The sequence below is a fragment of the Helianthus annuus genome, chromosome 3 (assembly GCF_002127325.2).
Source record: "Helianthus annuus cultivar XRQ/B chromosome 3, HanXRQr2.0-SUNRISE, whole genome shotgun sequence".
Taxonomy (NCBI): domain Eukaryota; kingdom Viridiplantae; phylum Streptophyta; class Magnoliopsida; order Asterales; family Asteraceae; genus Helianthus; species Helianthus annuus.
In genome coordinates, this window is record NC_035435.2 from 167,441,573 (window position 1) to 167,454,328 (window position 12,756).

Here is a 12,756-nt window from a genome sequence, read left to right on the forward strand (position 1 = left end):
CGCGCGGTTGGGGAACAACTAGTTAGCTAAAAAGTGAGAAAACCCGTTGTCGGTTGAATGGGTTATGGTTAAAAAAATATTTTAGATTCCGTTACGATGAATGAATTCTGATAACAACAGCCTTAGAGTTATGGTTAAAGGACAAACGGATACATACATAAATAACAAAATTTTAACCAATTAATAAAATAGTTTATGTATATTTTTATGTGGTTCTTAGTTTCTAGTTGTTAAAAACCATATAAAACTGAGAAAAAATAAATATTCATTTGGCATTATATAAAAAAATAGAAAAAACAAATTGCAGAACTGAAAAAACATGGTCTGGTTTTGCTGGCATGCATGAGTGATTGTCGTTATTGAGAGAAAAGCGTGTTTGTAGCAATTTAGGGTGGGTATATAGCAAAATGTGAAGAGAGAGAGAAAGTCACATTCATCACCCACCAAGTTATAAGTATTATCAATTTGACCCATCAACTTTATACATTTCACAAAGTTACAATTCAATCTTTATAACTTGTTACTATGATTTATATATATGTGCAATCATTTAACTCGGAACTAGTTTTAAGCAAAGAATCATACAAAGTTGTTTTTATTGTTGTGCATGTGATACACAAGATGGATACGTAACCGCTTTTGTTTTTCTCTCATACTAATTTTGACTAACTTACATTTTGAATTTAGCGCCCCCATATATATACATACATACATACATACATACATACATACATACATACATACATACATACATACATACATACATACATACATACATACATACATACATACATACATACATACATACATACATATATATATATATATGTGTGTGTGTGTAGGTTGAGTTCATTTTAGAACTCTAACTAATTGCAGAACTATGTAAATACGTTGAAACTATATTTATAAAATTTATATGGTGTTTTGTGTTTATGTATGTGAATGTGCGTGCGTGTGAATATATGTTTGTTATATCAACGTGTTTTTAAAGAAATCGAAAGGTTAGAAAAAATATTTGTCCAAATCTAACAACAAGAGTCTAACTTTTAGAATATCAACTCAAAATCAAGATTGCGCCTTCAGCAGTCGATTAGTTCAACCAATCAAAGCATCTAAAGATGGGCTTGTAGACAAAACAACGATGCATACACCAACAGTCTTCCCTCAAAACTAGTAGATTCATTTATTTTAGGTCAACTAGCTCGTAACTAAACCAACAACACCGATGATTCCCTAGTTTAATTGGTCAGTGTAGTCAATAAGTCTGATTCTCAAAACTTTTTTTTACATTACAAAAGTCATAAAACACTCAGTTGACATCTTATAAGAATCACTAAGATTACAAGAGAAATGTTTCAATAGAGAAGTGTTGTAATTGTATATAGTTTAGGGACTGTTTCAATAGAGAAAGTGTATATAGTTTAGGGACTGAAATGGAATTCTACAAAAAGCAATGAAGGTAATGTGTGTAGTGAGTAGTGACAGCTCAAGGCCAGTCAAAATGACACCACCCCATACCATACGCGCAGTTTAGTATGATAAGATAATAAAAAGATATCGTACACCTGACACTATTAATCTATGTCTTAATTATTGTTCATAACTTGTAATCTTCCTTTGCGTGTTTCATCTGCATACTTAACTTCGTATTCACGGTTTCTTACTTTCTTTAATACAATAAAAGGGGACTAATTATTTTAAGAGTTAAATGTCGTGGTTTAAGTCATTTTAGCAGTTTAATCCAAAAGTTTCATTTATCGTATGTGGGTCCAAAAAGATTTAACCGTTGTCATTTTAATCAATTAAGTTAACTTCATCCATTATTTCTGTTAACGAGAATGGCAATTCGGTCATTTTATACAATCGAATTGCTCTTCTATTAACAGAATTACATATAAAATGACAGAATTGTCATTCTTATTAACAGAAAAAATAGATGAAGTTAACCCAGTAGACTAAAATTGCAACGGCGAAAGATTATTGAACCAACATGCGAAAAATGAAACATTTGGACTAAACTGATGAAATGACCACATGGACTAAAATGACATTTAACTCTTATTTTAAATATAGTTACTTTAACATACACGAATATTAACAAGAAAATTGAAATTTTCTACATCATTTTCAAAATCTATAAGACCTTCAAATATTTTCTTAGATTTTAAAGGTCAAAGTCACTTAATTGTTTTGTTTGAATATCAGTTACACGAAGGGTAACAAAAAAATTTAGATTAGCGCAATATCACTTTTTTGCTCACTAAATATAATGATATATTATATAAATTAAATGAATAAATCACAAAGATATTTTTAGTTTTTTTACAAAAAAAAATATAAATATAATTTAGGTAAAAGTCAGTAACGCAAAAGTGTTTCAGAGTGCGAAAAAAGAAAAGCAAGACTGTACTTTGAAAAACCATTCTAACGCAAAAAAACGTCCATGACTTTATAGCGTGTAAAGGTGGGATAAGGATTTGAGAACAATAGGTCATGGTTCGATTCTTACAAAGGCAGTGGTGGACTCATGAATTTTTTTATAGGGGTGCGGAATATTTTTAAAAATTTTAGGCCGTCTAGATATATAAATAAAAAATTCGGGTCGAGTCATGTAAAACAAAAAAAAAAAAACATCAAACTAAAATATTTGAGTGTTCAACCATCAATATTCCTTAATTTTCAAGTATTAAATTTCAACTTTTCAAACTCTATACTAGAATCATATAATCAAAGTTGTATTTGGTGAGGCAGAGGGAGGGCGGGAATGTTGCAGTCGTCGTCGGGGGTGGGGGTGTCGCAGGTTGCTGGCAGTGAGGTGAGGCAGAGGGAGGGCGGGAGTCGCACATAAGTTGGCAGTCGGTTGGGTTTTTTGTAAACTGGACTGATGTTGTTTCATTAAAGTTGTATTTGGGTTGGGCTTGAATTGATAGTAACTTATTGGACTTGATGGAAGGAGTTCAAGTTTTATTAAAGGGGTTTGTGGGCTAACTTGTTTACATAATTGGGTCGGGTTTCAATCTGTGTTCACAATTTTTTTATATAAATTCCTAACATTTTTTTCTAAGGGGTGCGAACGAAAATTTCCAAGGGGTGCGGTCGGAATTTTTCAAGGGGTGCGGTCAGGATTTTTCTCGGAAAATACCACTAAATTTTTTTTCAAGGGGTGCGGCCGCCCACCCACCCCATAGAGTAGGTCCGCCCCTGCACAAAGGAGGTTTTCTCATATTTATTGGATTTACTCTTGAATTTGTGTATAGACATTATGCCTAGTGGAGATAGATATATAATCGGGTAGTACTGCGGGTGGAACGATGATACTCCAGTGGTCCGTCAGTAATCCAAATTTGCTTTTAAAAAAAAAATGTGAAAATATAACGTATACTTAAATTTTTCGTAATTTTATGATTTTTTTAGGAGTTGGCAAAATGTACATTTAAATCTTCACCATACTCTCAAAACATCAAATTAATGGGGCTTATTTTGTCTTTTTAGTGTGAAAATGAAAGATAATTAATAATTTAAGAACTTGAAAGAAAGTACGACAATGAATTGTAGTCTGATTTTTTACCATCTATAGTATAGAACAATATAATATGGTTTGAAAATGAATTGCATTGTATTTTTTTCCTTTAAAAAATATATTTATAGAAACTTAAACACTACATGACCTGTCTAGAAAAATAATTAGAATATTATTGTACACTCTGGAGGTGTTTCTAAATAAAACATAGGATAATCTAAAATCATGTAATATATTCTATTTCATCTTCATTTAATTCCTATTCACAAATAATCATAATACAACCGACAAATTTTGTTGTTTGTTTCTTGTCATGTTCTTACATGACATGGTGTTTTATTCTTTTTAATTAATGATTTGCCGAAATACTTATTGAGTTTCTCGTATAATAATTGTGTTTATGGTTGGAAAAAAGCTTTTATGGAAAAAAAATGCATATTGAATTGTAATCTAACTTTTATTCATTTATTTGTTCAAGATGATGTACAATTCTAGACCCTTTATTTGGTGTGAAATTGATAAATTTATAGAAAACATTTTAAAGACACCGTCCCTTCTAAATCCCAGAAAATTCTGGCGAATGCTTTATATGGCGAAATTGTCAAGAGGTTTGAAGAGAAGTTTGTTTTATCCCATCGGCAAAGAGCTGTGTTTGAATGTCTACATGCCCCACATGCTCAAGATTTTCTGTCTGTCACACCTATTGAAGGCTTGGGGCAACACATGTCGGTTATGGAATACTGTGCTATCCTTAGATACCGACTGATGATTCCTTTGTTCCCAGTTGATGAGCCATGTCCGGTATGCCGCAAAGCGTGTTTGGATTCTTTCGGCAAGCACGCGATCCACTGTAAAGAGCTACCAGGGTTTAAATATCGGCATGATTGAGTGAGAGATGTGTTATGTGATGTTCTTAAGCGGGCCAGGATTTCTGCCAAAAAGGAGGCTCCAGTAAATTTCCTGACTGACCCCTTAGAGGGGAGGTCCACTTTACGCCCGGCGGACATCCTTGTGTTTGGATGGGAAGGGGGAAACACGCTTGTGTAGACCTAACTGGAGTCTCCCCCCTTGTCGGGCTCAAGGACAAAGGCTTTGTCGTAGGGCAAGCGGTGCTCAAGGCAGAGGCGAGCAAAGTGGCAAACATGAGAAAGCCTGCCTGGAGAATCAACATGTGTTTGTCCCGTTTGCGTTTGATACCTTTGGTGGTCTCGCTCCTGACGCTGTGAGACTTTTGAATCGGGTTCAAAAAGTCGTTAATAGTAATTCTTCGTCGCTAAAGGTCTCAAACTTTGTATTTAGTAGAATTGGTTTTTCTATTCAAAAGGGGGTGGCGGCGCAACTTGTTGCTCGACTACCTGCCATTGCTTTGTAATTGCCCTTTTTCGTGTGAAATGACCAATTGAGATTTATCCAAAAAAAAAAAAATTAAAGACGTTTGTGCAATTACATGGTAACCCTTTATCTTCTTTTCAAGATGATGTACAATTCTAAGGCTACTAGGTATGGTGATGGTCCTCCAAGGGAGGATGATTCGACACGTAGGCGCCACGTCATAGTTCTCCCAATGATGCTCCATCCCCCAAAAGTAGAGGGTATGGGAGGATGGTCCTAGTCATAGTCCTCCCACCATTTTTATGTTTTTTTTTTAATCTTCTACTTTTTTTTTTAACATTTAACGAATAAAGTAACACAATATTTTCATTAATATTTAAAAATATTACATAAACTTAAAAAAAACATAAACTTAAAAAAAAATTAAACTTAAAAAAATAAACTTAAACAAACATAAACTTAAACAAATCCTAATATATTAAAATAAGCTACTAGTCTTTGTCTTCCATGTCGTCGGGTTCGTTTTGAGTGTTGTTCCAGATGTACTCAACCAAGTCCGCTTGTAGGTTATGATGTGTGTACTCGTTACGTAGAGCGAACATGTTCAAATCTTGTTGTTCCCCACTAACTGGAACAGTATTTCCAGTAGACGCGTTTTCGCCGTACTCGCATATCGCTCTGCCTTCGTCTTCAATGATCATGTTATGAAGGATGATACAAGCGTACATAATGTTTCGCAACCGCTTTGGTGTAGCCGAACGTGCTGGATGTTCAATGATGTGCCATTTTTTTTTGTGAAACACCAAAAGCCCGTTCAATATCTTTTCTCGCACCCTCTTGATACTTCGCAAACTTTTTTCTTTTGTCGTCTGTCGGGTGCGGAATAGTTTTAACGATTGTCGAGTACGTTGGGTATATCCATCGGCTAGGTAGTAACCTCGCCTGTATTCCACCCCCGAAACTGTAAAGCTTGTGTCTGGACCTGTACCCGCCACTACATCCTCAAATATCTGTGACTGGTATATGATGTTAAGGTCATTGAGCGAACCAGGTAGACCAAAAAAAGCATGCCAGATCCAGAGATCCTGTGACGCAACAGCCTCTAGAATAATAGTCGGATGTCCATGATCTCCCCTAGTATACTGACCTTGCCAGGCAACTGGGCAGTTCTGCCACGGCCAGTGCATGCAATCAATGCTCCCGAGCATTCCTGGGAAACCATGTCTCTGTTCGTGTGCTTGATATAATTTTTGAACGTCGTTTGCGTTCGGTTTCCGCAGGTATCGCTTGCTATACAATTTGACAACCCATTCGCAAAACTTGTGCAAACATAGAAGTGCGGTTCTTTCAGACATCCTTATATACTCGTCTAATGCATCGGGTGCGTAACCGTACGCAAGTTGGCAAATGGCCGACGTACATTTTTGTAAATTACTGAAACCCCTTTGCCCCCTAGCGTCGTTTCGCAATGTAAAAAACGGATCAGACTGGGCCATGTCGCCTGCAATACGTAAAAACAGTGGACGACTCATGCGGAACCGACGTCGAAAAATCTCGGCTGGGTACACGGGTTCGTCGGCAAAATAATCGGCTACTAGTTTAACGTGGCCGGCTATAAATTTAAAACGAAATATAAATGAAATTAATTATCAAATCTATATAAAACATAATAAGGAAAAAATAGTAAAATACCTTCTTGGTCTCGGTTAAATTTTGCTCGTCTAGTTAGCCGTTGGGACGACGCTTCATCACCCGCCATGAAGACCTAAGCCGCGTTCATAATCATGTTATGCATAATAGCATCCTCTTCCGAAGATGATGAATACCCCGTAGATGAAGATGATGAAGAGATGGAAGAAATTGAAGAAATGGAAGAAGGTGAAGCCATGATAATTTTTGAGCGAGAGATGGGGTGGTAGCGGGTAAAAAATGGTATAAAAATGATGAGTTTTTATAAAAAGGGAAGAGTGGTTATAAAATGTGAGAGAGATGGGGTGGTAGTGGGTGAAAAGTTGTGGAAAAAATGGTTAAAGAGGTGAGTATTTATAAAAATGGAAGTGAATTGGGTGAATTTTTGAATTATAGCCGTTATTTAATTAATATAAATTCTGAAATTTATTTTTTTTTAAACGGTCATATGCCAGATGGTCCCCACTTTTTTTGTCATTTTCTGCGCGTCGAGATCGTCCGATTACTGGCGTTGAGGACGGGACGTGGGGGGGGGGGCACGGTGTAGACACCGGCGCCGATCCAAGACGGTAGGGGGACGACCCCCATATCGTGTAGCCTAAGTGCATTTACATCCTTTTCATCCATCTTCATCTTCATTTCTATAGTTACAATAAAAATCAAAATATTTTCTCTCACCTTTTTAATTAAATAATACGCTTTTATATCGTTATCAGCTACCTTTTCTTTATCCTCAACTCATAACCACTTTCAGAAAAATATTAAAAATTAATAGGGATGAACAATGTTCTCCTAAATATACAGATAAACAATAATATTTTATCTCCTCTATTCACAATCACTTTTTATAATATGCAGAACCTACTCATATAGAAATACAGAATGGGATGTGAATGCTCTAATCTAGACAAATTGTTAAAAACAAAACTCTCATTCTCATTTCTCAAAACTCAAACCTTAGTTCCTGTCTCCTCCTTTTGTTAACTGATGTGTGTTTTAGAAACAGTAGCATAAGATTTGAGAACTGTTAACTAGTATATTTATGTTTGATGTGTGTTTGAGAGCAATAATTGTCTAATAATTTTCATTATTTTAACTAATACATTGATGATGTTGTTGCGGGTTTGGTTAGTAATTTTAAACTGTTAAATGAAATGTTAAACTACTGAATTTTGAAAGCTATTTGTTAAATTTTCTTTTTAAATTCGAGTCTAACCAAGCCGAGACGAGCCAACTCAATTAAAACCTAAGCTGAGCTCAAGCAAGGGCGTAACTTTGTGGGGGTGGGAGGGGGCGGCCGACCCCCCGAACTTTTCGCTCGTTAGTGGAGAGTATGTAGTTTTCGTATACAAATTTTTGGGTATATACGTTTTCGACCCCCTGGTTTTATAGAAATTTTGGTATATACGTTTTCGACCCCCCGGTCGGAAATTTCAAGTTTCGCCACTGAGCTCAAGCTTACATATTCAGCTCGGTTTCAAATCTGAGTTGAGCCTGAGTTTGCCCAGGCTCGACTCGTGAACAACCATACTCTTGTAAGCATAATTCTTGAAATTCATATTTTATGATATCATTTGAATTTATTTGTATAATCCTTATATCTTATTATCACCATAGAGGATATATAACATAAATATAAACATATGATAAATTCATCGAGTGTTCTACAAAAACAAGTAATGGGCTGGATTGTATGGGTCAAGACAGCCCAACAAAACCCAACCTTACAATGATCTACTCAACATCAATCTCAGCCCATAGCTTTTGCTAGGCCCAAACTAGCCTTCCATCTTCTACTTCATAATCATATTTTATTGTAGATAACTACTACATTTTTAATCTTTTTTAGATGAGTTTTCCATCTTTCTAGAACACGGGCTTCACGTTCAAAATTTATTAACTTATTATCCTAGCCCAACCCAATATCAAATGGGCTCAGGGTCCAAGTTTCGGTTGGGCCATCGCGTTTCTAACTTAGGACCGGTTGTTTCTCTGATTTTGCCACGTCCATACCACGAAGAAAAAGACGACAACTAAGATAAGTGATGGGCCAATCCAAACCCATCCGCTGCCGTTCGTTGATGAGACGCCCATTTGCCATGTCTTGAGTGAAGCTGTCACGGTAATGCTAGTGGCATTGTTGAATAAGAATATTTGAGCATCGTCGTTAATCGCTTCTGTTGGATAAACACGTGAGGTGATGCATGATCGCCCTCCTTGTGCGTAACCTTCGACTATCGAATGATCCACCTAGCGAAAGTCATAACGTTATTACATTGAGCTTTGAAAAGCCCGTTTTGTTGCAAGGTTCAGGGGTGAGTATGGGTCAGTTTGGTTATTACTTTATAGTTTGAACCGAACCATTGCCAAACAATTAGGTTATTAAAAAACCATAACCAAAAGCGAACGCTACATTATAAAAGAAAACTTACCAAGATTCTCATGGAGAGTTTTTCGCCTTCAAGAACAGGAACGGTGCTACCGTAAATAGACTTATCGACATCCTTAGCAATGGAAGATCTTGACAAAGAAAATGTTAACCAATAATAAGCAAAACAATGTGACTAGAAAGAAACCATCCCCCCATATGTTTCATTCATTTTGAATGTGCACCAACTTATGAATATTTATTGGTGCACATACATAACATGTGGACTCAAGTAGATAAGAGTAACTATACCTTGATTGATCTATGCAAAAGAATGTATCCAGTTCACCTTTTTTGCCTTTGACAATGTAGAAGTAAGCAGGCGTGTGTTCGGTTAGGTTCTTGTTTGCAAGAACCAACACGCCAAATGGGCCTAGCGCGTCTCTCACACCAGCTCCACCGTGGCCCGCACAGTTGTATGGGACACTACCAGCTTTTAAGGGTAGTAGGCTATCGGTAAGCTTCTTGTCCAACTCAAACTCGACCATTATATCCAACTATCAAGGAGAGATCCATCTTTAACTTGTTATTCACATACAAAACTACAACTCTTCTTAGAGGTGCACAAACTGGCTATTTTTAATAACCGGTTCCAGTTATGGAACCGGTTTCGGTTTCTCGTTTAAAAGTAGGAACCGGTTATTTCGGTTCTTGTTACGGTTATTTGACCAAAAAAACATACCCTATGTGTCCGCTTCCGGGTAGGGTTCGGTTCCAGTTTTTAAGAAACGGAGTATTAAAATACCCTAGTTTCAGGTTTTGTAGTACTTTATTGCGTTTTTATTACCTTATTTTCTTGTCTTTTTGTTTATTACTATTAAATATGCATTGTATAATGTAAAAAGTTAAAATAAATGCACTAACATAAATTTAAAAGATAGATATCAAAATCATGTATCGGGTATAACTGGGTATAATTGGTTCCGAATTCGGTTCCAGGTATTGAGATCAAAATGTATACTTTATCCATACCCTACAGGTAGGGTTGGTTCCGGTTTCAGGGTATGGAATACCCGGTATTAAAAAAATAGGTTCCGTGTTTTTTTACCGGGTACGGTTTTTTCTATAACTCATCTTATACAAAATGCAAAAGACCGGCCCATACTTCATGATTAAGTTGGGCTTAATATATATAACAAACCTGAGATGTTGGGCCCACATTAAGTGGAACGAGTGAGCCGGGCTCAAGTTTAACTTCATTGAACTCATTCAGATTAGACCTAATGTTTTCCAACTCTTCAATGGGCCATTGAAGCAAATTGCTACCGGTTAATGGATCTAGCGCAACCGTTCTTGGAACCGCCTAAAACATTTACAACCAACACATTACAAAGCCCATTTTCAAGAATAAGAAGCCCAAATCTAACAATAAGAAGCCCAAATAAAACATAAAAGTAATTGTATGTATTTTAGGATTAAGACTATTCATTAGGATTAATATATACTTATGAACATTGTTAATTGAAAAAATGTAATATTTTTTTACCATAAGAGAAGCCCAACCCTTCTTGATATCCGAGCTTTCGCTATCGGTCTCCTTGATCCAACTCCATAAAATCCTTCGTTCTTTGTTTTGGTCATAGAACGTTTTAGACGCGTAGTATATCCCATAATCATATCTTAAACCGATTCCAACGTCGATTTTTGGATTATCCGGGACCCATGTTCCGGTTTTCGGGTTATAATCTCCAATCGCATAATAATCGCATCTATCATCATCCATGCTAGCTTTAAGAACATGCTTTATACCAGGCCCAATAACCCCGGTATCAAGACCACCAGACTCATTTTTCGAAACCGGAAAAAAATCGACACATTCCCACATTCCCGTACCATCGACCTGATGAAGCTTGGTGTCTAGAAGGTCGTAACTTTTGAAATCATCGGTATCGTACAATATCGCAATTCCGGTTCTATTTACTTTTGTTCCGATCACCATTCGCCATCTGCCTTCAGGTGTGAGCCAGGCCGTGGTCGGGTCACGGAAGTCCTTTATGTTGATCCATTTTGGTGGGACCAAGACCGGGTTAGCGGGGTCCTTGACCCAGTTAACAAGGAGGGGGTCAGATGGGTTGGCTGGGTACGCTAGGTTTTGGACCTGAACCGATTCATTGGTTGAACCGGTGTAAAGTACCACGAGTTCATTATTTGGAAGGATGGTTGTTGACCCGGTCCATACACCATTCACATCGTACCATTTGTCTGTCTCCATTGCTATTGGAAGGTGTCGCCAATGAACCATGTCTCTGGATACCGCATGACCCCACACGATTAGACCCCATACTGGGGCCGCTGGACTGTATTGGTAAAATAAATGGTACCATCCCTTGTAAAATACCGGACCTATAATAAGGTTCAAAAAGTTATAATAACTCAAACTAATAATAACAATAATAATAATAATAATAATAATAATAATAATAATAATAATAATAATAATAATAATAATAATTACGATTGATAAACTTACCATTTGGATCTGAAAGAATATAAAACACAAATTTCCACCATCAGAACGTTGCGAGATCACCATAACATGAAAGAAATAAAAAAAATTAGTATCGTTTTATGTGTCAGATAAATTTTAACAAATTTAACGTATCCACTTTATATTCACGTCAGATAAATTTTAACAAATTTAACGTATCCACTTTATATTCACGTCAGATAAATTTTAACAAATTTAATGTCTCCATTTTATATTCACGTCGGATAAATTTTAACAAATTTAATGTATCCATTTTATATTCACGAATCATGACATTTGTACCGTTCATCCAGTTCTTTCCCGGAGTGAAATGGAAAGCGGGCATTTGCCAGCTCAACATGTCGTCGGTCCACGAAAAAGAAGATACATTAGGCGGTAACCCGAATGATTTTTCGGAAACACCTTGTTCGATTGGATCCCTCCTTTCGGGCAATGGAGCATCGTTGTCATGGGTTTCAATACGCACATTTCCGACTATCAAGGCCACCAACAAGCCAATGGCCAACAACCCGGATATCAAAAGGAGAACGGGTTTGCTAGGTTGTCGGTTGGTTTCTTGAGGTTGAGAGGGTTGATCACTTGCGTCTAGGGACGGGACATAGCCATAATCATCATCGAGAAGGGGGGCGTGAGTTGGGTTTTCGACGTCGGATGAAGTTTGGGATGTCATTTGTTAAATGTTTATTGTAGTTGGTCAAGTTTTGGTTACTTGTATAGCAGCAAATTTGTAAAGTGGAAATAAAGAGTGTAGGAGAAATATAAGGGCAGTTTAAAATGTGTATGGTAAAGAGAAAATAAAGAACACACAACAAGGTGTCCAAATGTGTTTAGTACAATTTCCTTGTTTTTTTGATTCATTTTGAATCAGTTTTCAATTTTTTTTTCAAACAAGACATAAATAGAATACTAATTTATTTAAAACTACATAATATCCAGATCTCAAGCTTTTTTCATTACCATTTTAATCCTTAAAAAGTTTTTGACACTTTTGCCTCTAAAATAAACACAACCATTGAATATAACACATTCTTTACACGAGACATTATAGTTGTTTCACCATGAAATTCGTCATTGTGTTTCATCGTCTATGATCTATTGATCTTCCCAACCCCAAACTAGTGATACGGAGCTGATAAAATCGTTAGCAAACTTATACTTGGATAAACTAAACATAGGAAAATGAGCTACAAAATAGCATAACTTGTGCTACGTCTGGAGTTACGGGCCATAAGTAAAGCTGTGAAGGATAGAAACGTCTTAACGTGTTGGACCCATGAGTTGCAAATAAACAATCAAACT

General features: G+C 36.4%; 1 protein-coding gene across 1 annotated transcript; it reads right to left on the reverse strand.

Moving 5' to 3' along the window:
- Positions 1 to 8,164: 8,164 nt before the first annotated feature.
- LOC110930582 (acid beta-fructofuranosidase 2, vacuolar) lies at positions 8,165 to 12,340 on the reverse strand. The gene is made up of 7 exons (XM_022173913.2): positions 11,740 to 12,340; positions 11,440 to 11,448; positions 10,456 to 11,312; positions 10,111 to 10,272; positions 9,222 to 9,466; positions 8,974 to 9,061; positions 8,165 to 8,791 (listed from the first exon to the last, which is right to left on the reverse strand). The coding sequence occupies exons 1-7, from the start codon at positions 12,125 to 12,127 to the stop codon at positions 8,516 to 8,518; spliced, it is 2,025 nt and encodes a 674-aa protein (XP_022029605.1). The 5' UTR covers positions 12,128 to 12,340; the 3' UTR covers positions 8,165 to 8,515.
- Between the last annotated feature and the right edge of the window lie 416 nt (positions 12,341 to 12,756).

Excerpts from the sequence above, each read along its gene's own strand:
- LOC110930582 (XM_022173913.2), bottom strand. The coding sequence starts at position 12,127 with ATGACATCCCAAACTTCATCCGACGTCGAAAACCCAACTCACGCCCCC. Across the intron at positions 10,273-10,455 it reads AGGGTTGGGCTTCTCTTATG|GCGGTTCCAAGAACGGTTGC; the intron begins GTAAAAAAATAT and ends TAAATGTTTTAG. Across the intron at positions 8,792-8,973 it reads AACTCTCCATGAGAATCTTG|GTGGATCATTCGATAGTCGA; the intron begins GTAAGTTTTCTT and ends GACTTTCGCTAG.